This window comes from Acanthaster planci, linkage group LG06 (assembly GCF_054643075.1).
Source record: "Acanthaster planci isolate LZ-2023a linkage group LG06, COTS_SCS, whole genome shotgun sequence".
NCBI classification, from domain to species: domain Eukaryota; kingdom Metazoa; phylum Echinodermata; class Asteroidea; order Valvatida; family Acanthasteridae; genus Acanthaster; species Acanthaster planci.
The window spans coordinates 17878613-17906096 of NC_141782.1; the positions used below are offsets into that span (position 1 = coordinate 17878613).

The window sequence follows — 27484 nt, forward strand, 5'->3', positions numbered from 1 at the left end:
CTGTCTCCGTGCCCACCACCGTTGAGTGAGCACGGAATACCCCATGATTGACTGAGGCCGCGGCGCATCGCTGCCCGACTCTGCGCCGCTCATGGAAGTCGTTAAGCGCCTAATGAGTTGCCTGAAAGAAGCTGTCATGTTTTTTCCCTCTCGTGCCGGTCCTTGCTCTAATATTCCACAAGTGCGTATCATTTGTAAAAGTCTCTCTCGTCACGAACAAATGAGGACATTTATGGGGCATGTCAGGGCTTTTCCCATACAATGATTCATTCTTTCTGCTCTTTTAAGTTGACTTGTCAAAATGTAAGTCATGTTCTAGTCATGAATGTTATCTGTTCAGTCAAAGTTTCTTGCGCAGTTCACAATATAGGAAAGTCTGTAACATCACCTTGTATGTTTCATATCGATTTCAATAAATGAACCATTCAAAATTAGGAATCCAGCATTTACAAAAAAGAGGGAGCACCCCAGACCCAAATAGAGGAGAACCTGATTGGAAAAGTGGGACAAATTGTTGGCCTTAACTTTTGTCTTTAAAGTTGTAAAACAAGTGATTGAGAGCCAAAAAAATGTTAAAAAAGGGAAAGTGTCTCTCCAAAAGCAAAACTGAAAAGTGTGGGTGGGGCACTGCATGTCGCATCCCCCTCCCCTTCATTTATCTGCCATCAGTGAGTTATGGTTCTGGCCTGTAGTTAGAACTTTTATTTTAGAAAGAAATTGTAGCATCAGAACCAAATATTTACCAAGTATATATGTCTATTGACAGTGTGTGCAGGCCGTATCCATGAAAATACTCTTTTGCATGCCAACATTAATAGAAGTGGTCTTTTGGTCCAGTTTTTAAAACGTGATTGAGCAGCCCAGCAGTGGCATAATGGGGGTGTAATTTCAGGAGATTTGGGGAGTGCATACAATTTTTTAAAGGGGAAAATGAGAGCATATGAACTGTGTTGTGTATATAAGTTTTGTTCATTTCAAGATTTTATGTGGGGGGAGGGGATGGGAGAGACATGGACATCACCAGGAGGGGGAAGGCACATAACTGGGAGCTGGGGATGTGACCCTACTATGCTCCCATTTAGTTATGTCACGGTAGCCCAGTCTGACTTTGTATTATTTAGTCTTGAAACCCAATCCAAATCATCCTACATAAAAAGGAATCAAATTTGTTCAAGGCCAGTATGATATTGTGAATCATCATAAGGACTTTAGACTGAGTTATTTCGGGAGTTGGGAAGAATCAATGCTTGTGGATTGGACGCCAGTAAAATTTGTGCCAATGATAGTTATTTAGGCCTTGATTACTGGTGGATGAATTATCCACAGATTTCTTGACCATGAACTGGAAAACACAACATGCACTCTGAAATGATCCCCTGTCATCGAGCTGAACACTTGAATGGGGGGAAGCCTTTCTCACACCACAGGCAGAGACATTGGCAGGGTCATATTGGCATAACCGACACGGTCGTTGGCCTCCCTTCCCCCCTCTCCGAAAAAACATAATTCCCCTGGAGGACTCGGGGACCTGACGGGGCACCAGGGGAGGGGGACGCCTGGGCAGCAAGCCCCCGTTGACGGACGTAATTTCTGGTGTTTTGCCCCCCCGCTAATTACCCCATCCAAACCCGATGTGACATTCCGAGGAAATTGGATGATCATATATTGGCTCGCAATGGTTCATATTATCATCAGTCATCTTTCCCTTTTCCCCAGTGAGGGTGGAAATGAAACAGACAAAAAGGTGGGTTCACAAATAGTTTGCTTGTCATCCACACTGTAAAATTGCTCCGCAATTTTTCACCCCGCGTTAGGTCCCAGCATTTTGATCTTTCTGTCTAACAGTTAAGCAATTCAGCTGGTACCTAGCATTGGGCAAAAAAAAATAGCCCTGCGTTTTTACATTGCAGTGAGGCATTTCACGTTTTTCACTGTTTGCCATATTTTTGTACCGGGGAAAGTTGGAATAACGAACTCCATTTAAAGCATTATACTTAGTGTTTAAAATGAGCAGATTTGTCAGAGCTGAAAATCTTGCTGTCGTGTGAGAAAATTCATACTTCGTAGTTTATGATCCAGTCAGTATTTCCAATAATCCCTTTGTATCTGTGGATGCAGTAATGTAACAGTTAAACAGATTCTTCAATATTCTTGAGCTGACCCAAAAGTCTTCATGTCAATAAAATGTACTCCAAAAATAAATTCTTAATTTCAAGTTTGGAAGAAGGTCTTTTATCACTTGAAGAACCCAAAGTCCTGTTGGATATTACCAGTGTTTGGTGTTTATTAGAGTTGGCCGACTTCATTGCATATTGTTACCTTTTGTTTGTAAAGTCTAGAAAAATCAAATGTGTTCCATTTTTCTTGACTCCTTTTTTATTTTAGCCTGTTGGTTTGTACATCCCTTTTGTGGCCAACTCGAGCGAGTGGACGGGAACGTTACAGTTAAACACCAGTGACATAGTTTGGTTGAATGATGGAAAGATTCCAGATGATGGCGGGATTGGTGAGTTACGTATGCGGCCATTCATTGAAGGACGACGAAGAGTAGTATGAGCTTAATGTTGCTATTTATGAAGCCCAAATTACCCGTGGATTAAAGTGAATATTCTGCATATAAACACTACACGCAGAGAGAAACTAGCCATGAGAGAGAGGAGAACTACAGAGGTATTGATAATCAAAGCATGAATTCTTTTTGTGAGGTCCTTATTTCATGAGAAGCTCTCAGTGGTATGTCATTCCAACATAAAACCATGTGGACATGAAACCAACTTGTACCAAACGTAGGTAACTGCAATTGCAGTAAGTTGGCAGGGGAGGAGAAGGAGAATAACTGGTTGGAGTTAACGAACAGAGCATTTGTAATTACGGAGTGTTATTCTGCCATAGCTGTTATCACCCATTTTGTGAATACATCATTGTATTAATTGAAAGTGTAAGTGCAAGACTTACCATTGTTTAAAGTGAGGATTTGGTGTACTTTTGCTAAGGTGAGGATTTGGCGTACCATTGTTCAAAGTGAGGATTTGGTGTACTTTTGCTAAAGTGAGGATTTGGTGTACTTATGTTTAAAGTGAGGATTTGGCGTACCATTGTTCAAAGTGAGGATTTGGTGTACTTTTGCTAAAGTGAGGATTTGGTGTACTTATGTTTAAAGTGAGGATTTGGTGTACTTTTGTTTAAAGTGAGGATTTGGTGTACTTTTGTTTAAAGTGAGGATTTGGCATACTTAATTGAAAGTGTAAGTGCAAGACTTACCATTGTTTAAAGTGAGGATTTGGTGTACTTTTGCTAAAGTGAGGATTTGGCGTACCATTGTTCAAAGTGAGGATTTGGTGTACTTTTGTTTAAAGTGAGGATTTGGCATACTTTATCGTGTGTTAGCACTGTAAAGATTTGGCTCTAGGCACAAAATGCGTGCTTTTCATTTAAACTTAACAGTCTACATTGTGGGGCTTTTGTGTTAATTGTCGCTTGTAGATGAGGGTGATTGTGCCGTGGAGAGTTTTCGAGTCTTCCTGGGCGTGGACTGCCAGTCAGCTACAGCCATCCTCAATGCCTTCCTCATTATCGTTGTCTTCATCATCCTGGTCGTCTGTGTTGTTCTTGTGAAGAAAGCGTAAGTCTTGAACCGTTAGAACCTGTGTCCCTCAAAGGCAGAGGGTAGCCCCTTTCATGGAGCTGCATGGCAAAAAATGCCACTTAATTACCATTTATCAACATTTCTTGCTAAGTATAAATCACCTGTGAACCAGTTACACGTAGTGCACGTCAAATGTCATTTTAGCCAGTATCTTCTTTTGTTGAACAAAATTTTTCAGTGCTTAGCAGCTCCTTAGGTTTTGGTCCCGAGTATGAAATTTTTAGTCTTTGGCTAGGGGCTTCTGCTAAGCAGTATTCAGTTTGGAGTCTTGAAGAATTGCCTTTTTCTTGGGTGTAAAGTCTTGGTGTTCCAGTCTTGAGTGGCAGATTTTGACTGACTGTAGGATGATGGCAAAGCTAGGATGGTGAGTCTCAAAACTCAGATTTTGAGGCTCAATTTGAGATGTCTGGCCAGTTTGGGTTGAACTTGAAAAATCGCTATTGGTAGCTACTTGGAGAAATAACAAAAGTTACACCTTAAACATAGCTCTCTTCACATTTGCAACTTGAAGGTACAACCGTAAGGTCAAGAAAGCCGGACAGAAAGTCAAGGACCTGGGCATTACTGCCCTGGGCCAGAGCACCCTACTGTCCCTGAACAAGTGGGAGGTAGCGCAAGATAACGTCATCCTGAACCGCAAGCTGGGCGAGGGGGCCTTTGGGACGGTCTACGGGGGCGAGGCCATGCTGGACGGGAATCACTGGGTCGGGGTGGCAGTCAAAACCCTCAAAGTGGAATCTACCATTGAGGAAAAGGTGAGCCTGTCTTGTTTGTTCCTGCACAGAGTGAATTTGAAAGTGAGGTTCAAGGCATGAAAGTTAGTTTGTAGATTGAAAAGAAAGGATGTAGCATATTTATGTTGTGATGAAAATTGCCAAACATGATGTAACACATCTGGTCTAGAAATAACCTACGGTTGTGCACAGTCCGGCTGTTACTATGCATCACACCCCCAATTAACTCAACTCACTTTAACAGCTTCTTTTCTGTGGGCAGAGACACATTCCTGTTTTCTGGGATAGAAATATGCATTGTTGACTTTGAATATTCATATGACATGCTAATGACTTTTTGGACAAGTGTGAAATGGAAAAGGGGCAAGCAAAACCCAGAGAGTTTCAGGTTTTTGTTTGACCTCATTCTAACAGCTTGATTTCCTGAGCGAGGCAGAGATGATGAAGCGGTTTGATCACAAAAACATTGTCAAGCTGTTAGGAGTGTGTACTCGCAGGGAGCCCCTGTATACTATCATGGACTTCATGTTGCATGGTATGTACGAGAAGATTTGTCAAAGAGACCTCATGAAAGATTTTTAAACAGATTTGGATTTTTGACTACAATTTGCTGTTGATTTTTTTTTTAACAATGGAGGAAATAGGGAAAGTAAATAATGGATTTGTTTTACCCTTTTTTCGTAATTTTTTTTTAGAAATGTGTTTGAATTAACCTTAGGATTTATTCTGAGAATGAATGGGTTATTATTCTGAGCCCATTAATTGTTCTGAACCTGTCAACATATCCAGTCTGGTCTGGTAAGGTCGAGTCAATTACAAATCCCTGCAAGTCCAACACATATCATTCAGTTGCAAGTCTAGTCACTGACAGTAAGCTCCAAGCACATGGATTTCATTAAGCTTAGATGAAAGTATTCCTTTATCATTGTTCACTCTGTAATACTTACGAGTGGTCTTGTGACCAGACTTGTGAAAGTACCTTTGATGGACTTGAGAACTGTATGGCTGATTGTGTGGCACTGTCATGGTTGCAGACTGGTGGCCACCATATGTCCCAGTATTGGTCAGGAGAGTACACAAGAAACTGAAGGCCAATCTTCATTTTCACAGTTTTTGAAATGTATGCAAGTTCAGAGCCCTTCCCCCATTCTGCATGTGTTTTGAACACTCAAGGAAAAGATGAACAACAGTACAATGCCTTTGTTTACTGCACTGAAAGAAAGTTTGGAATCAAAGGAGCGGGGCGGGGGGGAGGAGGTAGGGTTGCTGCCTAACTTTAGGGCCAGAAATTCTGAGGGGCAACACAGTGAAAAAAATGGATCACTCACATTTGCAAAGAAGTCTGTATCTTTCTCCTCCATCCATGATGTGTATACCCTCTATTTCAATTGCTAGGTGACTTAAAGACGTTCCTCTTGGCTCGACGCCATCTTGTCAGCCAGGGGCAAGTAGATGATTCGTCCATGTCACCTGAGCGGCTGACTTCCATGGTACTGGATGTTGCCACGGGAGTTAGTTACTTGGCCGCCAATAAATATGTGCACAGGTCAGTTCAGGGAACCAGTGAAGAGATGTAAAGCTTTTCATTGTTTGGCAGGTTTTTTTACACTTAAGAATAATTGCTAATGAAAATTAGGTTAGATTTCTGTAAACTTATACATGTAATGATGATTGTGTAATCATGTTTGTGAATGACTGATATGTATCTTGCTTGTCTACCTTTTTCTCAGGGATCTCGCATGCCGTAACTGCTTGGTAGATTGCTCCTACACCGTCAAGATAGCTGACTTTGGCATGACAAGAGCCACTTACGACTCTAACTACTACCGCCTCAGTAGAGAAGGTATATTATTTGTTGCGTTTACATTTTTGATTAAAGGGAAATGGGAACTATGAGAAAAAAGATCTTTTTTCATTTTCAGGACTTTTGAGATCAAAGCTCATGCTGGAGTATTGTTGGGAAAAAAAACCCTCACCATCAAATCTTAAACATGTGTACAAACTGAAATACCTTAATACTGAGTGATACATACTGTGTCAATAAGGCCTGTGATTCAGACAATGTCCACTTGAACTCTACAAATGATCGTTTTTTTTGCTATTTGATAACATTTTGGATGATCCTAACGATCCTCTGGACAATTCATCCATGTAAATTTCCACACTTATTAGCCCAGCATTGATGCTCTTGAATGTGAAAGCAACGTTGTTATGGTTGATTGAAATGACAAACTTGTTGTCTGGGAGGGTTTTTACCTTCTTTGTTATACTGTGACTAGTGTAAACCTCCATCTTGATCTTACGAGTCATTGTTCTTGTAAATTTCCTAGGCAAGATGCCGGTAAGATGGATGGCACCGGAGAGCGTGAATGAGGGTGTCTTCACCACCAAGAGTGACATTTGGAGCCTGGGGATCGTCATCTATGAGGTGGTCACCTTTGGCGGGTTTCCGTACAAGGAGTTGAGCAACACGGATGTTCTGGACTTCATCCGAAATAACAACGCCATGAGGCCACCGGCAGACTGCAGCCCTCCCCTGTAAGTTACTGGGGTCAGTTTCTCCGTCCTGCTCTGTTGTCAGGTGTAGCCTCAAGATTTCATATTTTGCAGAAGACAAATGCCAGCGACGGCATGTGTCTTGTTTCCGTTGCAGTTACAAGCATACAGTTCTTTCAGGTGGGAATGATTTTCTGTAAACATTCCTCGTAAGTTTGGGCTGACTGCCTGTCAGTCAGATTGTCCGTGCCTCTCTTTGTCTTTCTTTATTCTTTTGTACGTTTCTGTTTTGATATCAGCTGTATAATATTTCCTCATTTCCGAGAGCCATCCTAGACCAAGATATTGGGTTTTGAAATAAGCACACTCCTCCACTAGTTTGATGTTTGATTTTGTATTCAGTTATCATTTTCCCCTTTTTGGTCTGCAGGGCAGCACTGATGCAGCGCTGTTGGTCGATTGAACCTGAGGAACGTCCGACAGCCAATGATGTTGTTGAAATCCTGAGCGTTCAACAGGATCTGATCCGACCGTCTATGAGCAAGCCAGTCATGAGCATGCTGGAGGAAGATCCCGCCCAGCTGCTAGCCACGCCTACGTCCACTAGAGGGGCTCGGGGCGACAGCCTCAATAGCGACAGTACCGGAGTGGACTTTGGCTCATCCAGCCTCTTCCGGACGGAAAAAGTGGCCAGTCTAGGTCGGCGACTGCGTGCCTCCTTTGCACGGAATCTGTCCTGGAACGGGCGACGTCGTTCACACTCCTACACTCTACACACCATGGAGATGTCTGGCACAGAACAGCATCCGAAGCTGTGCCGTGAACTGGAAAGATCCACCCAGGAACTGGTGCCCTCCACCCTGTCGGTGATCACCTGCACGACGCAGAGTTCCCTGACCTCGCTAAACCAGACCCATAGGACAAGCTTCAGAAGCACCTCGGCCCAGAGAGACTCCAGCTCGTCCAGCGGCGTGGACTGTAACATCACCGACAGTGCCTCTGCTGAAGTACCAGTTGAGAGGCAGTTTTCTCTGCGGAGGTCGGCAACCGATTCAGACATTTTGGATCCAACAGAGAGCAAAACTTCAACAAGGGTTCCTTATGGACAGACTGAGGGGCAGAACCCAGTAAAGCCGTGTAGTATTGACATCCAAATTGGGGATGAGTTGCATCTGTTGCCGAACCAGCAGAGAGTGCGACAGCATAAAAGGTCACGGAGCAGGTCACTTGGCAACCTGCGGTCACCGTGCACACCCAGGAAGTTATTTAAGGGAAGTTGTGTGGACTCGCAGGTTAACACAAAATCATCTGTTTGAAGAACAGCTTAAAGAAAGGGTTGGCGTGGCTGCCATCTTGCTGGCCAATGCTTTTGTTCCATAGGATATACACGAAAGAGATTCCCATGGAACAAAAGAACTGCCCTGCAAGATGGCTGCCATGTAAAGCCGCTATAGCAATAAAATTCAGTGACTAGCTTTCGGGGTCACTGAGTGAGAAGTTTAAATTAACCAAAACTCTGGAAACAGGATAAAAGTGGCTTAATCCAGTACGTGAGGTTCGAAAATCTTCAGTAACTAATGGACTTCTATGCATGTAATTATTTCTACTGAGCTGTGAAGCCAAATGTATTATTGTAGTCAACAAATGTTTTAAGAGATATGCTTGTTGTGCATCTCATAAATGGCACACACAGCAGCTTAAAGTCTTTCCCCATGTGCTTCCGTAAGTACCAGTAGTTCATTATGATGTTGCCTCGTTCAGATTTCATTCTCGTCTGTGTAGAATGACAATTCTGCAACCTTCCAGTTTGCTATTTTAGTCTCCGTCCTTGCTCCAGAAGAACTCAATATTGAATACATGTATTCCTCTTGCTTTCCGTGTGAAAACTTTGTTACCTCTAGCGTTTTCGCAGCATCAGCAAAGGCGCACAGTCGAAGTAAATCTTAAGCTTGTCTGTAAATTTATGAAGGTCTGTGTAATATTTGAACTTGCAATTTTAAATGTTCTCTCTGAGACAATCAAATAATAAATCATTTTAGGCTATTGCATGAACAAAATCTGAAAATTGTCTTTTGTGAAATCTTTCTATCACCATGTACATGATGCAGCAACAGTATTTCTTGATGTAAGTCATTACGTGGCAGTTTCTGGGGGTCAAAATTTATTTTTTGGCTATCAATTTGCAATGAATTAGATCGCAGTGATTTGAGATGCTTTAAGATGTAACCGTGCAGAGTACCATGACTATGGATATATGTATGACAAATTCATTTTTAATGGTCATCACAGTCAGTGGATTTTGTAATCATTATTTTTAGGGTCATTATGTTTGTGTCCTTAAGCAAGATAATTTACAGCACTTGCTTTTGTCCATCAGTTAATAAATGCACTTAAAATCCGACCTGAAACAAGCTGGACGATTGCTCTGTTCGTCACAGTTCTGGGGCAGCTTTCAAACGTTGGGGGAAAATCATTCTGTACATGTAATATCGGCATCTGCAGCCAGTGTACAAACTTGCACGAGCAAAATGAAGCTATTTCATCCTCAAAAATATCAGTATTACCACTGTATCATTATTACTCATTACTCGGGTTCTGGTCACTACACCAAGGATTCCTCAACTGAGTGCCCTAGGCACTGTAGATCCCAAACCTTGAGAAAACCTGTAGCCATAAGACGGTGAGATGCAGTTACAGCTCTAGAGGTGGGAGAAAAACCCCAGAGAGAAATTTTCTGGGAAAAACTTGAGGAAACAGGTAGGGACTGAGAGCCTAATCCACATGTAGACTGGGCCGGGAATCAAACCAGGGACCACAGAGGTGGAAGGCGAGGGAAGAACCATTATGCCAACCTGACTCACTCCTAGTCAGCAGTTCTACAGTGCTGACAGTATATAAACGATCTACATTTGAAATGCTTTTTTTTTACCATTACAAATCTTGCTCGGTAATGACTCCTGCAGACATAAGTACGGAAGTAATTACATGTATTTGAAACTATGCAAATTCATAAAAAGAAACGAGTTATTTCCAGTAGTGCCCTCTCAGAATGCAACCATTGATTGAATAGGTATATTTATATATACTAGAGAAATTACTATTTATAATTTATAAATATTTGTATAATTTTGATGATTGAGACTTTATTTGGTCATAGACGTATGTACATGTATCTGTCAGCCACTTGCACTACGTGTATAGATGCTTTGCATGCAGCAGCCATCTTGAGGGCCTTTGCCTTAATTCAGGAATAATGAATATGCAAACCTACCTATATGTATTTATCATTTAACAATGATTGCCTGTGTTGTAGGGGTCCATGTTGTTTGTATACCAGAGGGAGCAAATGGCACTCGGGGAGCTGAGGGTGCCATTTACCCCCTCAGGTGTACAAAACCCATGGAGCCTGTCACAGCAGGCAACAACTGTTATGTTATACCAGGATTATACACTGTAGATTACATTGCAACAATCTTATGTGTCATATACATATATATGCATATTTTATTGCAAGATAAAATTAAAACACTTTGACAAATTGAAACACTTGGAACATCAAATTAGATAATAAATTACAAGGAAAATTATTAATTGTGATGTGCTTTGTTAACATCTGGTTTTGTTTGGTTTTTTGGGGGAGGGAGGGAGAAATGTAGGATTTATTACAAATATTTTACTAGAGAAACCGGGGATTCATAAAGAACTGAGGTTTTGTCGATGGGTTGAATTTCAAGATATTATTTACACCAAATTCCGTTGAAAAAATACTGAGATTGAAGAACAGGCAAGAAGAGACAACGGCATGAGCATTTTATATAAACAGCAATGGCGATGCAGCAGAAACAGAGATCAGAGTGCACTCATGTTCCACGAGCATAGCTGATTGCACGAATAACCCATGGGTCTCTGTCATGGTCAAAGTAGTAGCAGTAGACACAACACATCAACGAAGATCACTGTTGCCCATTTTTTGTGGCCTGGCAACATCACCAGTGCACTTGACGCGTGAATGATACATGCACGCTTATAGCATATCACACGATCAATTTGCAATCAATTAAAATTCACTATCTATGACCGTGCTCTAACAAACAGGTATGTGGAATGAAAGTATGTTACCTCCAAGATGGCTGCTGTGCAATGAGGCCGGGGGTCCCTCTCAATATCTCTGACACAACTTGCTTGGCATAAGCAGCACTTTTTCAGGTAGCCCAACAATCCAGTAAGGGTGCAGGAAATCATCAATCACCTGGAAATTGAGTCTAATGGGCCGGAGATCTGGACAAATTCTTTTTGTTTCCTTCACAGAGTGTAGTAGAACCTGATGTGTCCGGGAGGTTCCAAACTCGTGCACCAATGAGTCAGGTCTTTTGTTTTGTGAGAGAAAATTGCAGTACACAAGTTGCTTCACATTGTCTTCAACTTTTCACGCCAACTTGCCCAGTTAAGGAAGTAGAAATTGGAACTTTGCCAGGAAGACGATTGCGGTAAATATCTCCTGAGGTGACTACAGGTGCAAAAAATACAGTGGAAGAATTCCACTTTGCACTGATGGTGTCACGTGGAGGAAAAGAACTAAGTTTGTTTAAAAAATGACAGCTTTTTTGGGGGGGGAGGGAAAAATACATGTACCAATACTAAATGAACCTAATGACAAGGGAAAAATAATCCTCTATATCGCTCATTTTTAGACAGACACTTTCAATCACGAAGATTTTGAGCATTTACTAAAGGAAACAACCATTACATCAATATCTATAGTAAAACTAACTTTTTTACAATTTTATTCAACACACAACAAGTGCACAGTTCCTCACATACCAGTGCATAAAGATTTGATATATACAAAAGTTAACAAGGCATGGCCATGACCAAACTTCCTGGTTATGGCTAGCGATCACATAGATCTATGGCAACTGATTATAGCTAAAAACAGCCTGCATAGCGAGTGTATTGTTTCTAGTCAAAGTAAAGGAATGTAGTATATGGCCTGTATTTATGCTTTTTACATGTACATGCCTGTACAGTTCCAAACTTTAATATACATGTACTGTCAAACTAGTAACACAGTTAGCACCTTACTTTCAACTTTCCCTAGACACAGTTTCAAAGATATTTAAGACTTCATTAAATTTCTGGGAAATTATTTGGGACTTTTTACCTGGGACTAATAGATGAAATTCTATTCATAGGTAGTTTCTCTGAAAAAAAAATGACAATTTTTCAAGTGAAAGCATATGGAAAATAGAGAAAAATAACTGCCAAATCTCAAAGTTGACATGCACTTCACATTTAGCAATGCATGATTGCGCAAGTATGGTAGGATTTCCTGCAACTGATACAGAAGAAAAGGGGGTGTTAACCCAATACACGGACGTGTGGCTGCCTAATATCAACGGCAAATTCAAATTTGTCAGCATCAGTACCCTTTTTTTCATCATCTTCCTGAATGAGTCAACCATCTTGGCCCAGGAATGCTTTGTCATCAAGATGGACGAGTGGGGCTGTGCCAAGGGGTGTGGGGGAGGGGGTCCTTCCGCTGTGATGCACACCTGTGGTGGGACCTGTGGGGGGGGGGGGCTTGCAGTGTTAGTCTTGTTCAAAGTACTGATCTTCACCACGGATGACATTACAGGCACGCACAGGTTTGCAGTCACAACTGATGCAAAGCAAAACTACACCGTGGGGCTGGTGTGAAGGTTACACTGAGGGGATTCCATTTTCAGAGAAGTCTATCTTTCATCACAGCTGTGATTCCAATCTTGTCAACACAGCAAATGAGCATGATATATAAAGTATGGTAACAATATTTAATATTTATCGTTATAGACTCAAATCACTTTGGCAGTAGACATTAAAGTCCCTTTAATGAGTACCGAGAAAGAACTTTATGGCTGCTTGTATGGGCTTGTCAGGATTTTTTCTGGGAGGGGGGAGATAAGGGTTATTCGTTGGGGGGGGGTGCAAGGCACTCGGCAGCAAAGTGGTGATTTTCATCTCTCCTTTTCTGAGGTTTTACTTTTTATTTCCTTTTTTATTTTTCAATTTTTTTTTTCAGGGTTGGGCAAGCACCCCTTTGGCCCCCCCTTCCCCTGGCGATGCCTATGGCTGTTTGGGTAGGATCCAAAGCCACAACTTCCTGCTCAAAGGAACAATGTCTCCAAACCACCCGTCACGAGTTTAGTGTTACAGTCGTGTAGCAGCGATAAGCCCAGCAGTCTGTGACGAACAGCAGGGTTCCTTGCAGGTGCCCCTGTCGTCACAACGTGGCCAGTATCCGGAAGAACGAGATGACGATGACCACAATCGTTTGTCCCCAGCCACACACCATGGCGTACAGGGGGTACATGGAGAACTCAGACGTGATAAACAGGCCAGCAATGATTGCACCTACGGACAGAGATGAGAATATTCCAGATGTATCCCGACTTTGCTCATGGACTTGCTTCATGCTCGTTTATAAAGTGACATCTTTGTCAATTTTTCGTAGATATCCAGGAAAGCGTTCAAGTTTGGAAAAAAGCTTGATTCAGAGACTTGACAAATGCATCAGTCCAAATTCAATTTAAACAGAACAAATCTGGCAAAGATTCCAAAGCAGACCATCACAACTTTGGAATGTCATAAACGTCAAGTTTAACAATAGGCACCTAATAACTTGGGGGGATTTGGGGAAGAAAAGGAGGCTCAGTACCAAGGGCAAAAAGCTGAAGAAGTAGGGTAAATTTGACCTTGAAATTTGTGATGGTCAGATGTAGAGTTTTGTCATAGAAATAGGTTTTAAAAGTGTTTGCATGTTCATGTATCTTTTGAAAACAATAAACTTAAAAACATTCACAGTGCTTTAAAGAAGAATTTCTCTTCATTTAAGACTTCAGTGAAATCAAAAGTACCACAAAAACAAGTACCGTGGCTAGAGCTATAAAGAAATGTACAATATGGAGCACCTAGTCCACAGCTAAACGATTCCTTACTTGTCACAATGCCTCCAGTTATGGGCCCTACAAAGCCCATCACAAGGATGACGAGAGAGTATAGCCGTCCCATCTTGTGCTTGCGAAGGGCCCAGAAGGCGATGATAGCCGCACCAGAGTGAATCAAGAAGGATGAGAAGAGATACCAGAGGAAGATCTGGTACCACATCTCTGGGGACATGAAAATGACAGGATGAGCCAGTCACTCTGTATTCAGAGCAATCTTGACTCTAGTGCAAATTTACTGTTCTCCCTTCTGAGTTGATTATCCTGTGAACAGATTTTATTCAAAGACAAAACCACTCGGGATGGAGTACAATAAATTTGCACAAATTCCAAGATTGCCCTGAACAGGTGCATCACATCTTAGACGAGGTTATACTTATTTTGAGATGAAGTTATGAAGTATTTCACTTTCTTCTGTGATTTGGGATTCTCGATTAGTTTCAAGGGAAAAAAGAAGTAAAACGCCGCATTAGCCTTGGGCTCAGTTTAGAATGATGTACATTGTAGGTCACAATGACAATGTCCTCTAAGCATGGAACCAGAAGATATGTCATTGTAAAGATTTGCACTAAATCCCCAAAATGTGGAAGTCCTCAAAAGCACCCTTTGTTTGGGGGCTTACAATTTTTTAAAAAATCAGACTATGGCATAGTAACATTCAGCATGGCACTGCATGACAGAAACAGTTCCATACAGACATCACTTTGACACCCTGTGCATAAACCCTATAATAAGCTAGTCCGAGTAACTTGGCCCTGTACAAATCACCTTTTTAAACATGTGGACATGGTAGGGCGATAGTAGGGTGTAAGTACCTTCTATAGGCTTTTGCTTCCCTTTTTAATTCATTTCACTCAAAATAGCTCGCACCCCGAATCAAAATCCTTGGAATTCACTTCCAAAATGATCCTTCAACTGTCTAAGGTGCCCGGTTCAGGAAAGTGAGAATCAGAGATTCCAATAATGATGGTAAGGTTTACTCACATCTGGAAAGAAAAGAGGAATTTCCCCTTCAAATTGGAAGCACTCTTGTCGACGAGCTTAAAAGATGCCATCTTTCCTCGAATAGTCACTTTAAATATATGTTGATGTCCTGTTGACAACATCATGGCATCCCGGCCTAGGGGACCATTCACAGAAAGCATGCTGTGTTAGCTCACGCGTGCAGACGACTGTTTCCTGAGCAGTGCAAAGTTTCGATATGGTCACAGTCATCAAACTTTGCACTGCTCAGGAAACAGTGGTCAGCGCACGCGTGCCAACACAGCATGCTTTCTGTGAATGGTCCGCTAGGCCGGTGCGCCATGACGTGATCATCAAAAGAACATCAATATTTAGTTCAAATGGCTATTTGAGGAAAGATGTTGTCTTCGAGCTCATCGACAAAAGTGTTTCTGATTTGAAAGGGAAATTTCTCTTTTCTTCCCTTATGTGAGTCAACCATATTATTGTTATTGGAATCTTTGATTCTTACTTAAATCCATAGATGGGGGCATTGGGCATTTTTAGGACTGTTTAAGAGGTGAATTCGGAGGATTTTGACTCGGGGTTCGAGCTATTTAGAATGAAATTAATTAATGGAAACAAAAGCCTATAGAAGGTACTTTGACCAAACCAAGCATGATAAGACATGTAGGAATGGTCTGAAAACATGGAAAAGTTCTGTTTTCTGAGTAAACATGGTTAATACTTCTATGTCTTCCCTGCTAAATTTGACTTGTTAGGATATGTTAGGGCATTCTGATGGCTGATATACCGGTACCACTGTAGTCTACAGGGAAAAATTAGCGATGTCCGTGTAGGGAACAAGGTCTAGTGTAACCATGATAACATGTCCGGTGCATGCTCAAGGTTCAAATCCACTGATAACCATTGTCAGCATGTCCACTGCAATTATCATGAGGCAAGCTGACCTACCAATCCAGCTTTTAATTTCTTCATTGGTGTCCAAGCTGATAACCCGACTAAAGCTTGGGAAATTGATCCCCATCTTGCCAATGTTCTGCCTCTGGTCTCTTTCTGATACTGACTGTTCCACTGCCTGGTATCACTCAATTGCTGCGCAAACGTGAACACAGTAAAGTCTGCGCGATGATGATCGATGGTCACGATGATTCACCGTCATCGTGGTCATGACCGTGGCCGTGTTTCCACTGAGTTCCAGAGCTCCTTCTAGGCCTATACGTTTTATCCTGAGCCTACTGACACGACATTAAAAACCTTGACAATCTTGGAAAATATGAAATGATGAAACGACTCTTTGAGCTGTAGGCTTAGACCTTGTTTTCCTCCTCCAGGTCTGTGAACCAACCATCCGTTGCATATGCAGATATTAAACACGTCTGGCTCTCTTATTTTTTTATTATGGGACAGCATAATTAAACGTCTGGGAACATGAGCACTGTTCTTCTTCTTCTTCTTCTAGTCAACTATTGAGGGCGCTAGTTCAGTCGCCTGCATTCGGGCGATCAGAATCGTTGCTTCTTGCTGGCTTCTTCATAGTCTTGGCCCAAGACGTCAGTGATTGATAGTTGTTTTATTTCTGTTGAAGAGCGCCCTCGCACAACTAGTTTTTACTTACTCTCACTAACCAGTGCGCACTGTCAAATTATGTTTACGAACAGCTCGATTTGTTGTTCGTGGGTCGGTCGCTCGAACGCCGGGAATGTACAACCGATTATAAGCGCTAGTAATTATTTGTGCAAGCAACATGCAATATGGCAGCGTCCTTGTGCATTCTTCGAGAGTTAATGTTGGAAAACCGGGCTTACTGCTTTTCCATTTAAAAAAATCATTTCTGTCATAGAAAATTATTAATGTTAATTTTGCAAAACTTTCTATCGTCTTCGGCTTTTTAAAGCCATATCGGTACTTTTTGCGGCTGTTCAAAATTCAAATCTCACGAGTTTTTCCGTGTGTTCGTGTGAAATCCTGACGAGGAGGTGGTTTGTGATCCTGTTCCGAGAACAGTGTTCTTCGGTCGTGTTCCCGTCGTTCGAGCGCCAGGACACGAAACCCGTGTCAAGAACGGACCGCCCGAGCTCGACCGCCCGAACTCGACCATAGTAGGAGTCGTTGGGGGCGCACTATGCACGGTGTCCGCTATCGATATCAAGCACTAACGTCTTGAAACCAAGACTAGCTTCTTCAGAGATCAGTGGTTGCGTGATGTTCACCCAGCGCTGCCGGTGTGCATGATAGGGGTAGCCACGTGCCGGTCCTGTCTCCTGGTCCTACGACTACGGCTTCGAATTTTAATCTAAAGACGCAGCGCGAGAGCCGTAGTCTCACGCTCACATGCAAACGCGGCACCGCGTGTTGCTGACGGAGTGGAACAGCGGCGTTGAAAATATTTCTTGTAGGGTTTTCCTGAAGATATGATATACCACACACATTATATTTGCATGGGTCATTAGTAATGACATACACGATAAAGCAACAGTGCAAAAGGTTTTTAAAAAGTGATACTAAGTCATGTTTATGCAACATGGGCATTTGTTCCTTATGAACAGAAAACCAGTACCGATCCTTGTCATAAACTGATTTTTATCGACACCATTAGACCGTACTGGATTCTACACTATTTGAATATCTACTGGAATTTCGGTTAGGTAATGAATTGTTACAATAAAATCACAGCGTGAACCAGACTTTGAAGTTCGTAAATCTGGCGTTAAAAGACTTTTGATAGCAAATGACCATCAGGATGGCCTTTAGTTCAGTGCTGGCTTCACCTTCATGGGGTTAATATTCTCGTAAAGACCCCGGTTGCAAGAATATCATGACTTTTTTTTACAGGAAAAGAGAAAATCAAATTTTCACAGCTCAAAACGGGCTGACCGTTATACCCGATGACTGAATAACAAAATCATTCCATCAAACGTCCCCTTTCCATCACAAAAGCTCATTGCATGGCATTCAGTGTATGACCCTGACTACCAAAACTAAGTTGAGGAAAGAAACATACCCGCCCTAACATAAAGTTGCTTGACGCTCTAGGCCAGTCACATCATCATGTACGTGTCCTTATATTCTACACTACTCAAAATAAAAGTTAAGGACCACTTTTTGTTTGTGCATACTTGGTTTATGAGGTATTTTTACAAATGAAAATGTGCAGTTGATGTTTTGAAACAAAAAAGATTTTATTCCAAAGAGAACACCATCTAGCCAAACAAAAATAAAAGAAAGAGACCCCATTGATTCCTTGCAAAAAATTACAAGTTAAGAAAAACGTGGCCCTTAACTTTTTTGAGAAATGTATTTCTTCTCTTATGATCCAAGTCACTCTACAAATGTGCCTTATTCTCAAAGAAATAAAGAAATAAGTGTGAGCGGAATTCCATTTTCACCTTTCAAATGGAAATAATTGTAAGCGGAATTCCATTTTCACGTTTCAAATAGAAAGAAGTGTAAGTGGAATTCCATTTTCACATGTTTCAAATGGAAATAATTGTAAGCGGAATTCCATTTTCACGTTTCAAATAGAAAGAAGTGTAAGCAGAATTCCATTTTCACACGTTTCAAATGGAAATAATTGTAAGCGGAATTCCATTTTCACACGTTTCAAATGGAAATAATTGTAAGCGGAATTCCATTTTCACATTTCAAATGAAAAAAAGTGTAAGCGGAATTCCATTTTCACATTTCAAATGGAAATAATTGTAAGCGGAATTCCATTTTCACATGTTTCAAATGGAAATAATTGTAAGTGGAATTCCATTTTCACGTTTCAAATGGTAGCGTATACATAAATTGTATCACTGTGATATTACCTGCAAAAGAAAGTAAGAAATATGACAAGGATTGACACCATGTAATAAAATTTTGTGCACTTTGAGATTTATCAGCAAACCACCAATCATACCTGTCAAACAGTTCACAGAGATGTGTATTTACATGTACACTCTACATGTGTGCACTTTGTGCGATTGTGACAATCAAAGTTTTTAAACACACCAGCCAAGCCCATCATGGGGCTGAGACAGACTAAAGATCAACTGGCTGCGGCTGTGACTGTAGCTACTAGCAACTGGTTGCCACTATAGCCACAGCCACAGCTGTACTTTTTGGACACAGCTGACTAACCTCTTTTTACAGACACTTGATTATTAATGCTGGCATCGTATAGTAAGTGGATTTTTCACAAGTTATAAAAGGTAAACTCGGGTTGTGAGCCTGAGCTGGACCAAGAGAGGGCACAATTAATCTTAGCAAAATAGTAAATGGAGGCTCCTTTAGTCTGAACTTCACTAGTTTATGAATGACTAGGAAATGCATTACAGTTACATCGCTACCAACAAAATGAACACTCCCGACCAACATGGCTCTTTTCAACCGATCGGGGGGGGGGGTGCTTCTGCTGAAGGCAGATATAGTATCTGGGACATTCATGAAGTGAAGTTAGCTGAAATAATGCACACACAAAAAAGGGTTTGTTAACCCTAACCCTACATAATACTACAAATTACTAGTTGTGGTAAAATGTAGTATTTAGTCCTGTCGTTATCGTTCTGTGAACCCATAAGATACATTAGATAAGACAATGTATCATACAGTGCTGTGGCACTATGAATGCATGGATTTATTGCTCTCTGTACAAGTAACAATGGAAGTAGCCTAGCCAGAAGTAGTAATTCAAGCTCAGACTACTACTTAGTATTTTGTGGTACGGAGCAATGTAAGCCAAACAATATGCTTGGCGGTTAGGGTTAACATGTATCCAATTGTAAAATCTAGCACAATATATTGCAGTCCCCATACGTCATATATGCATTGCAAACAGGAACATTATCAAGAGAAATACATTTAACAACTCTTCAAATAAATTTATGAGTATCAAGAGGGGAAAAATTGATAGCCAAAGACTGTGAAGCTTTGGAACCAGTGTTGTAATCGAGACCTCTTAAGAAAATCACAAAACCCCCTAAGAGACCATCACAAGGACAGCACAAGACCTACAGTCTGTGTGAATTCAAGTCACAAGCTATTCAGATCAGATGACTGTAACAAAAGCATTCCTTTGTCACTGTTTGGTTTGTCACTTGTGACCGGTCTTGTGGCTCATCTTGTGACTGGTATCGTGAATGATCTCGTGGAAGTCTCAACTACAACACTGGTTAGAACCAATCTGCAGAGAAATTCAGCAAGCATGAAAAGCATTTGCCTTGCAAAAACAGGTTACCAACCAACGTGTCACATGATTTACACTGCCAGTGACTGGTACTGACAGTGAAAGGGCGTCACTGCTTTCTGGATTCCTCTTTGTTATACTCGTTGGCACTGCAACAGCAGGCATACTATATATGAACGGATGATGTCATACTTTGTTTATATATATGCTTTCCAGTGGAGCAAGGTATCTGTTACCCCTCCTGGTTCCACACAAAGGTGCCGTGTAAACAGAGCACGACATCATCAGTGCAGAGGCCAATATGGCCTGCTGACCAACCTCAGGAGACACTATAACCATTGCTGCATGAAATGAATGAAATGCCAGGTGTCTACTTGTGGTCAGTCCTGTACCCATAACAACCCATGGTAAGAAACAGGACAGTAAAAATTACAGCATAATGTATTGGTGCATTTTCACTGAATGTTACTGCAAACCTACTGTCAGCTTCAAGTATGGGGGAGGGCAGTCCCGGAAAAGGGAGAACGTCACAAGAAAAATAGATCATTTTGATGTGTATGGTTTTTGCCAATGGAGGGAGCTTTCATCTCTGTAAAACTAGTGACAGACAACACCAAAAACTTGAGAAATAGGAAGCCCCTTCTCTTTGACCTAAAGGCTCCCATAATACAGGGTATAAACTTAATATGCAGTGTAGCCTACATGAAGGCTAGTTCTTACTTGGCATGAAACCAAACAGGAATGCGAAATTATGAAATCAGATTAAATAGTCGTGCTGCAAATTTGCAAGAGTTGAACACATTTCATCTCAAATGAAATCAGGTGCAGGTGTTTTGAGACGTCAAAATCACTTGGCTTTTGCATTCGCCTGAAGTATGAACCAGCCTTTGCACATGAATATGGGGAAGGATGGATTAGCTGTGAGGGAAAAATGTTGAGTGACATCTTTTCCCTCCTGGGCAGCAATTTTCTGTTCCAAACATTATCTTTCAATACGTAACTTATGGCCATGGCAAAGGGCCCAGCCTTTACATTTCGGCAATGAGAAAAACTATACCAGGCAAGATGTGGGACGGAGGGGTACCCCCCTTACCTGTCCAATCCCTATACACACTCTACACTATTGTTACCTAACACATCCCCCCTAGAAGTCTGTAAAGAATTCCTGAGATTCCGATGAAACAATGACCAACACGAAGGCGGGGGGGGGGTTCTCTCCGTCCCATATCCTGCTTCGAATGAGAAAAACTGGCATGGAAATCTACATTCTTTACAAATATGTGAAAGAAATTCAAAACCAATTTCATCTAAACTGGCCATGACTAAAGAAAACAAGCATCGTACACTGAGGTTCTGGTGACTCTCTGTTGACTTGAGAAGTTTATCCCTACTTTTCTACTTGGGGACTTCAATGATTTGGAAACATTTCATGGGTTCTCTGCTCTTTCAAATACAACCACTTGTGTCTCCTCTCAATTGCTATTTCATGTACGTCATTCAATCAACAATCCACTATGTACATTGCATTGAACTGCACTGCAGACTGGCAAAGTGGCAATGCTACATGACTACAAAAAAGGGGGAAATTACCGTGGAGGGGTTGAAAGAAAAGCCCTCACTGGAAATCGCTTTAAAAGGTAAGAAAAAAAACTAGTCTACCTCAAAATAAAAATCAAGGTCTTGCACTTCATAGCTCAACACTGTGGCTTTGTATGGCAAATGATTCAACTGCCATGTTGCCATGAACTGTTTTCATTTTCACCAGTTCATGGCATCGTGGGTAATGGTTGGGCACACAGAGAGGAAAACAGATTTCTTAATGACACTGTTCTTTGATGCATCTGTACTTGTGACACCGCCTGCATTCTGAAGTGTAGAGCTCAGCCTCATCTTCAAACCCTCTGCCTCCGTCATAGCTGCTACCTCTGTCCCGGTTTATTTTCTTCAATTACCAGTAATGGATCCTTGTAAAGCTGGCTGAGAACAACCTGAGAAAGAGGGTGATAATTCAACTCTACTCAGTTGTACAGTTTCTGGAGCAAACAATTCTCGTGTGCACAGTGCTAGGTTTTTGATTGCCTACCGAATATAATGACTTCAATTCAAATAGTGTAACTGCTGATACTTTTGTGGAGTTTGCTCCATACAGCTATCCCCACCTATGTAGGAATTTGTGACTTGTACTTGTAACTGTTGTGGGGTGTTTACGGGGTTATTTTAAAGTCCAGTCCTATGAATCTTACCTGTCTTTTTATAATCTGTAGATTCTCTTCAGCTTCTCGGATCAAAGCATTGATCCTTGCCTCATCTGTCAAGCTTTTGTTCTCTCGAAAGGCATCTTTAGTCCTCCTCAATGCATATTCTCTGTGAAGAGAGAATGGGGGAAAAAAGTTGTCTTTAAATACCATTGGTGCAAGGAGTGAAGAAACCCCACCAATTTGTGTTTGACCATGTCACTGTGGATAACATATGGTGGACTGTAGTACAACAGGTAGACATTGAACACTCAGGGAAGGTAAATTGCTTGAGGCCGAGCTATATTCCGGTAGGGTCTAAGCTTGGAAATCTAGCTCTATGGCATATGGCGTGGGGACTACACTGTTGAATCTTCTCACGCCATAAGCTTGCAAGGTTGATGCTTTGAGTGGACCTGTGGGAAAAAAAATGCCAGCGGCCATATTACACCATCTGAACTTTTTCAAAAATATTTTCAAATTCTTTTTTTTTACCACAGTGGAAATAGACATCAGTCGGTGATATTTGGGACTTCAACTTTTTTGCAGTGACAAATCGTCATCTGGTTCCATGCTGACATTCCCTTGTAACATTGTATGCACAAGGTGGGATTTAGACTTAGTGTAATTTCAGACTTCATTACGAAAATTCCTCCAAAGTCTCGAACCAGGAAGAGAAAATGCATGCTAAGTATGCATACCCATAACACCATCCAGTCCAACACTTGTTGGGACCATAGGGGAATTTCAAAGGAGTTTTGTATTAGTGTGTATCCGGCAAACAAAGCTCTTAACTTCATGAACACCGACATGTTTGGAACAATACCAGTTTTTAAACCCAAATAGACTTGTCTTCACTCAGAATAAAAGTGAGGTGGAATTTGTTATGATTGGCAGTGAGTTTGTGGTGGCTGTTAATGGAACTCTTGTCGTCCACTTTATACAGCAGAATATTAAGGACTGGTTCATGACAGACTACTTTGCCAAAAAATTTAACAATGACCACGGTAACGGTGTCCCAAATTGTCAAAACATGCCAAACTTGCGCACACAGCTATAAGGCACAATGGCCAGGCTCTACATTACAGTTGGCAGGCCTATTTGGGAGTAACTGCAGAATACCCAACTGTTGATCCTTACTGAGAGTAGTTTTCTTAATTCATGAAATTTCTGGAGGCATTTTAAAAGGCTAAGAGAACAGCACTTGTAGATTTGCGTCCTAACAATTTCAAAAACACATGGGGTATTTTTTCATCTTTCATTATTCATGATTTTATTTCAACCTCCAAGTAAAGACACTTTTCAAGTATAATTCTACCAGACTACAACCAGAAGCCTTGCTGACGGATGAGTAACATGTTGGCCCTTCATCAGTTCATGGATCAGAGCAGATAGGGATCTGAAGTTTCAGTGTCCAACTCTATCTGAGAGAACTCTCTGAATTCTTTTTGGAATCAATGGCTCAGGGCAATCCTTACACTCAAACACTCTGAGCATAATACCTGGACACACGCATGAACGAAAGCCATCTAAACTGAGCTAAGTATGGATAAAATGCATATGGTGTTTTGGATATCTGCTGGAAGATTCGGAACTCTGATTTTGGTGATTTTGTGTCTTTTTCTTACAAATTATGAAATTTGCGAAGTAACGATTTTTTGGGGGCAGTGAGTGGTGTCGGGACATGCGGGCAGCGGAATCTACGTGCTCGGACATTCAGGAACTTCTGTATATTATTGAATAGCACGAAGGGTAAATTTTCCCCTTTGCCGTGTGTTAAAAACTTCACAGTGACGTCATGCCAACCGCGAGAATGACTTTATGTAATTTCATTGCATAATTGGTCCCATGCCAAGCACGCACACTCATCTGGCTTCTGAATGAACAACATTCACTATAGGTACAGTCTGCGGTAAACTGATTTGTCATACCTATAATTATATCCAGAAAATGTCTTGGATTTTCGTAAGATTCGGCAGTAAAGTTTCAAGACAGTTGATGAAGTTGCACTTGCCATGGTGGCTGCCATCTTGAACGGCACCCTCTTCTGGTGAATAAATTCACACCAATAACTCTCCGACAGCTCTACGCTCTCACCTGCTGCGCCAGCAAGACTATAGTGGTGATTACCCAGGGCCTGCCGCCAGCGAAAATCCCAGGGCCTGCCGCCAGCGAGAATCCCAGGGCCCCAGTGAGAACAACTTACTGATAATTGATGGAGCTACCCCAGTAAAATGAAAAAACAAAAACAAAAAACAAATAAAAAACATTACAAGTGCGATTCCCAGTCCTGCGAGTGGCAACCTCAAAGTCAAATGAAAAAAAAAATCAAGGGTTAGGAGGACCAAAGGTAAAAAACAATAAAGATAATATCTGTTTGTCAAGTTCAAGTTGACATGAACCACTTGCTGAAGAGTATCCTCATATATCGCTTAGTTCATCTCCTGGACCCTGGACTGCTCGTTGGAATTGTCTTCGGAATACATGGACGTGTATTCATCACCACTTTTAGCGCAAGAAACCCGCAGCTGCAATGTACTCAACGTCACTCGTTACAAATGCACAAGGAATAGATTATGCAATGAGGTGGTTGAAAGTCACAGCATAACAAGGTTGTAACCAAGTCATTTTTTTCCAAGCCAAGTCAAGTTCCAAGACAAATTTTAGCAAGTCAAGTCAAGTCAAATTTTAGCAAGTCAAGTCCCAAGTCAAATTTTAGCAAGTCAAGTCCCAAGTCAAATTTTAGCAAGTCAAGCCCCAAGTCAAATTTTAGCAAGTCAAGTCTCAAGTCAAATTTTAGCAAGTCAAGTCTCAAGTCAAATATTAGCAAGTCAAGACCCAAGTCAAATTTTAGCAAGTCAAGTCAAATCTTTAGTCATTTTTTGCCAAGTCAAGTCAAGAGGAAGAATTCCATATACGAAGTTCACTGTAATATCGCGTAATTACTACAAAAGTATCCTTACTTTGATCGCTGAATGAAGACGATTCCAATAGGCATTGAAGAGCTGAACATCATAGGACAGAAATGTGGAATTTTGGGCACACTTTTGGAGCTACACATGGACCAGGTTTACATCGACAGGCGGCCATCTTTGCTTCTGAAGAACATGGCGAATGCGCACGACGTGTGCGCATGAACCAAATCATATCCGGAAAGAACCATTATGTAACAGGGGTTGGGCTGCCACAACCATTGAGGTAATTTTATGCATGAATCCGCAACACGAGGAGTGCAGAGGGCCGTCATCTGTCTGGATGGATCTACACAGTTCACGAAATGCCGCGCAATGTGCCCTACTGTACATGTACAATTTTTACTTGGGGGAAAATAGTACGTGTTTTGCGACAATTTTTAAGTTGGAGGATTTGGTTAGAAGGAAAAAATGGGCCCAATTTCTTTTACAGACTGTTTGTAAGTTGGACAATTTGTTTAGAAGGAAAAAATGGGCCCAATTTCTTTTACAGACAGTTTGTAAGTTGGACAATTTGTTTAGAAGGAAAAAAGGGGCAAATTTCTTTTAGAGAGTGCTTGTCAGTTGGAGGAGTTTTTTTCTATATTTATACAGAGGGAAGGGGAAAAGGGAGCTGAAACCTGTCTTTAGATTATTGTGTGGCTATCTGCGCTCTAAAATGTGAGGGGAGGCTTGTACAGGAGAAGAACATCCTTAAGGATTTGATTGAAGTTGTCTACTCCTGCATGTCAGCAGCGCCACATGTATTCGGCTCACGTCATACAGTCAATTGTGCTCAGACATGTACCTTACCTAGTTGATTTCCTTTGGCACAACCTACTTATATTAACAACGGATAGCCACATTTATTTATATTTAAATATTCTAATTTATACAAATATTCGTGAATAATTACATATTCAGTTTCATAAATATTTCATTTTTTAAATATTCATCTTGACCTCATTGTGACCTCTCCTTAATTCAACCGTAACTTTATATGGAACATATCGCCTTCCTCCGGCAACAAGCGCTCGTGTGGCGTGGTCAGACTGCTGTATTTCTATACCTAACAGTTCTCTTCATTGCAGGTTCGATTCCCCTTTATGACACAATTTGGATTAAATGTATTAAATGTGTATACTAACTGTAATAATCCTTGTACTAATGACGGGAAAACTGTGGAGAAATAAAAGGACGGGATAGTGAAGGAAAAAGGAAACGGTAGAGGATATAGTAGGGGAAAAAGAATGGCAAAAGGACTCACTTTTTTGCCGTTTTATTGCGTGGGGCCCCTTCTTTTTAAACCTGTCCCCCTAAGTTACTGAACCCCCTTTCACATCTCTATCCCCCAAAAATAAATGTCGCCCCTTTTTAAATCTGTCCTGGAGCAAAAATTTCTCCTAAAAAGTGAACTTCGTATATGGAATTCTTTCCAAGTCAAGTCTTGAGTCAATTTTTTTTTCAAGTCAAGTCTCAAGTCAAATTTTGTACATGAAAACAATGTGCATCAAAAGGGAAGTGACGCACATTGCCATAATTTCTCCAGTATGCAGCCTGTGGGCTCTATGGAACGACCGCTCTCAAATAACGAATGGTAATCAGACTATGCAGTGCACCTCACAGATCACAAGCACGAATGTACAGCATGCGTACATTGTACTGTACATACTGTACAAATAAAGTCCGAAATCTGAGCTTAAGTTGGCGCACTTGTGCAGTTGCAGTGCCGTAACAATAGAAAATGGGAGATGGGTTACGGCTGCCGTAACAACAGCCACTGCATTAGGAATATATTCATCATTTTGATTTTTGGGGGGCAGTGACACATGAGTGAGTGGCATCGGGACATGCGGGCAGTGGAATCTACGTGGTCGGACATCCAGTAACTTCTGTACATCACTGAATAGCACGAAGGAAAAATCTGCCCCTTTGCAGCGTGTTAAAAGTGCAACGTGAAGTCACGCCGACTGCAAGAATGGCTTTATGTAATTTCATTGCGTAATCAGTCCCTTGCCAAGAAAGCACACTCATCTGGCTTTTGAATGAACAATATCTACCGTAGGTAAGTCTGCGGTAAAATATTTTGTCATACCTATAATTATATCCAGTAAATTTCTTGGATTCCCGTAAGATTTGGCGGTAAAGTTTCAAGACAGTTGATCGAGTTGCACTCGCCATGGTGGCTGCCATCTTGAACGGCGCCCTCTTCTGGTGAATAAATTCATACCAATAATTAGCTCTCGGGCAGGACTACGCGCTCATCTCACCTGCTACGCCAGCAGCAAGAATATCGTGGCGATTACCCAG

At 41.4% G+C, this 27484-nt stretch overlaps 3 protein-coding genes across 12 annotated transcripts in view; 1 reads left to right on the top strand and 2 right to left on the bottom strand.

The window, feature by feature from the left end:
* Positions 1–10461, top strand: part of LOC110982174 (uncharacterized) — a 54155-nt gene extending 43694 nt beyond the window's left edge. For all 9 annotated transcript variants that reach the window (XM_087138076.1, XM_087138075.1, XM_087138077.1 and 6 more), the window contains 8 exons: positions 2386–2506; positions 3484–3622; positions 4158–4401; positions 4795–4915; positions 5776–5926; positions 6111–6223; positions 6711–6918; positions 7307–10461. In XM_087138076.1, coding sequence (XP_086994202.1) covers positions 2386–2506; positions 3484–3622; positions 4158–4401; positions 4795–4915; positions 5776–5926; positions 6111–6223; positions 6711–6918; positions 7307–8192 — 1983 coding nt within the window. In that variant the 3' untranslated portion in view covers positions 8193–10461. The remainder of the gene's footprint in view (positions 1–2385; positions 2507–3483; positions 3623–4157; positions 4402–4794; positions 4916–5775; positions 5927–6110; positions 6224–6710; positions 6919–7306) is intronic.
* A 1171-nt stretch (positions 10462–11632) lies between these two features.
* On the bottom strand, positions 11633–16209 carry LOC110982197 (transmembrane protein 170A-like). The gene is made up of 3 exons (XM_022240454.2): positions 15774–16209; positions 13851–14021; positions 11633–13266 (listed from the first exon to the last, which is right to left on the bottom strand). Exons 1-3 carry the CDS (start codon positions 15844–15846, stop codon positions 13136–13138), a joined length of 375 nt encoding a protein of 124 aa, XP_022096146.1. The 5' UTR covers positions 15847–16209; the 3' UTR covers positions 11633–13135.
* Positions 16210–18676: 2467 nt separating this feature from the next.
* LOC110982205 (LYR motif-containing protein 4-like) lies at positions 18677–27445 on the bottom strand. 2 transcript variants are annotated; one of them, XM_022240465.2, is made up of 3 exons: positions 27270–27445; positions 22233–22353; positions 18677–21977 (listed from the first exon to the last, which is right to left on the bottom strand). In XM_022240465.2, the coding sequence occupies exons 1-3, from the start codon at positions 27365–27367 to the stop codon at positions 21909–21911; spliced, it is 288 nt and encodes a 95-aa protein (XP_022096157.2). In that variant the 5' UTR covers positions 27368–27445; the 3' UTR covers positions 18677–21908. The 2 variants fall into 2 exon arrangements, with proteins under 2 accessions (XP_022096157.2, XP_086994513.1); XM_087138387.1 differs by lacking the exon at positions 27270–27445 and adding an exon at positions 24155–24308.
* Positions 27446–27484: the final 39 nt, after the last annotated feature.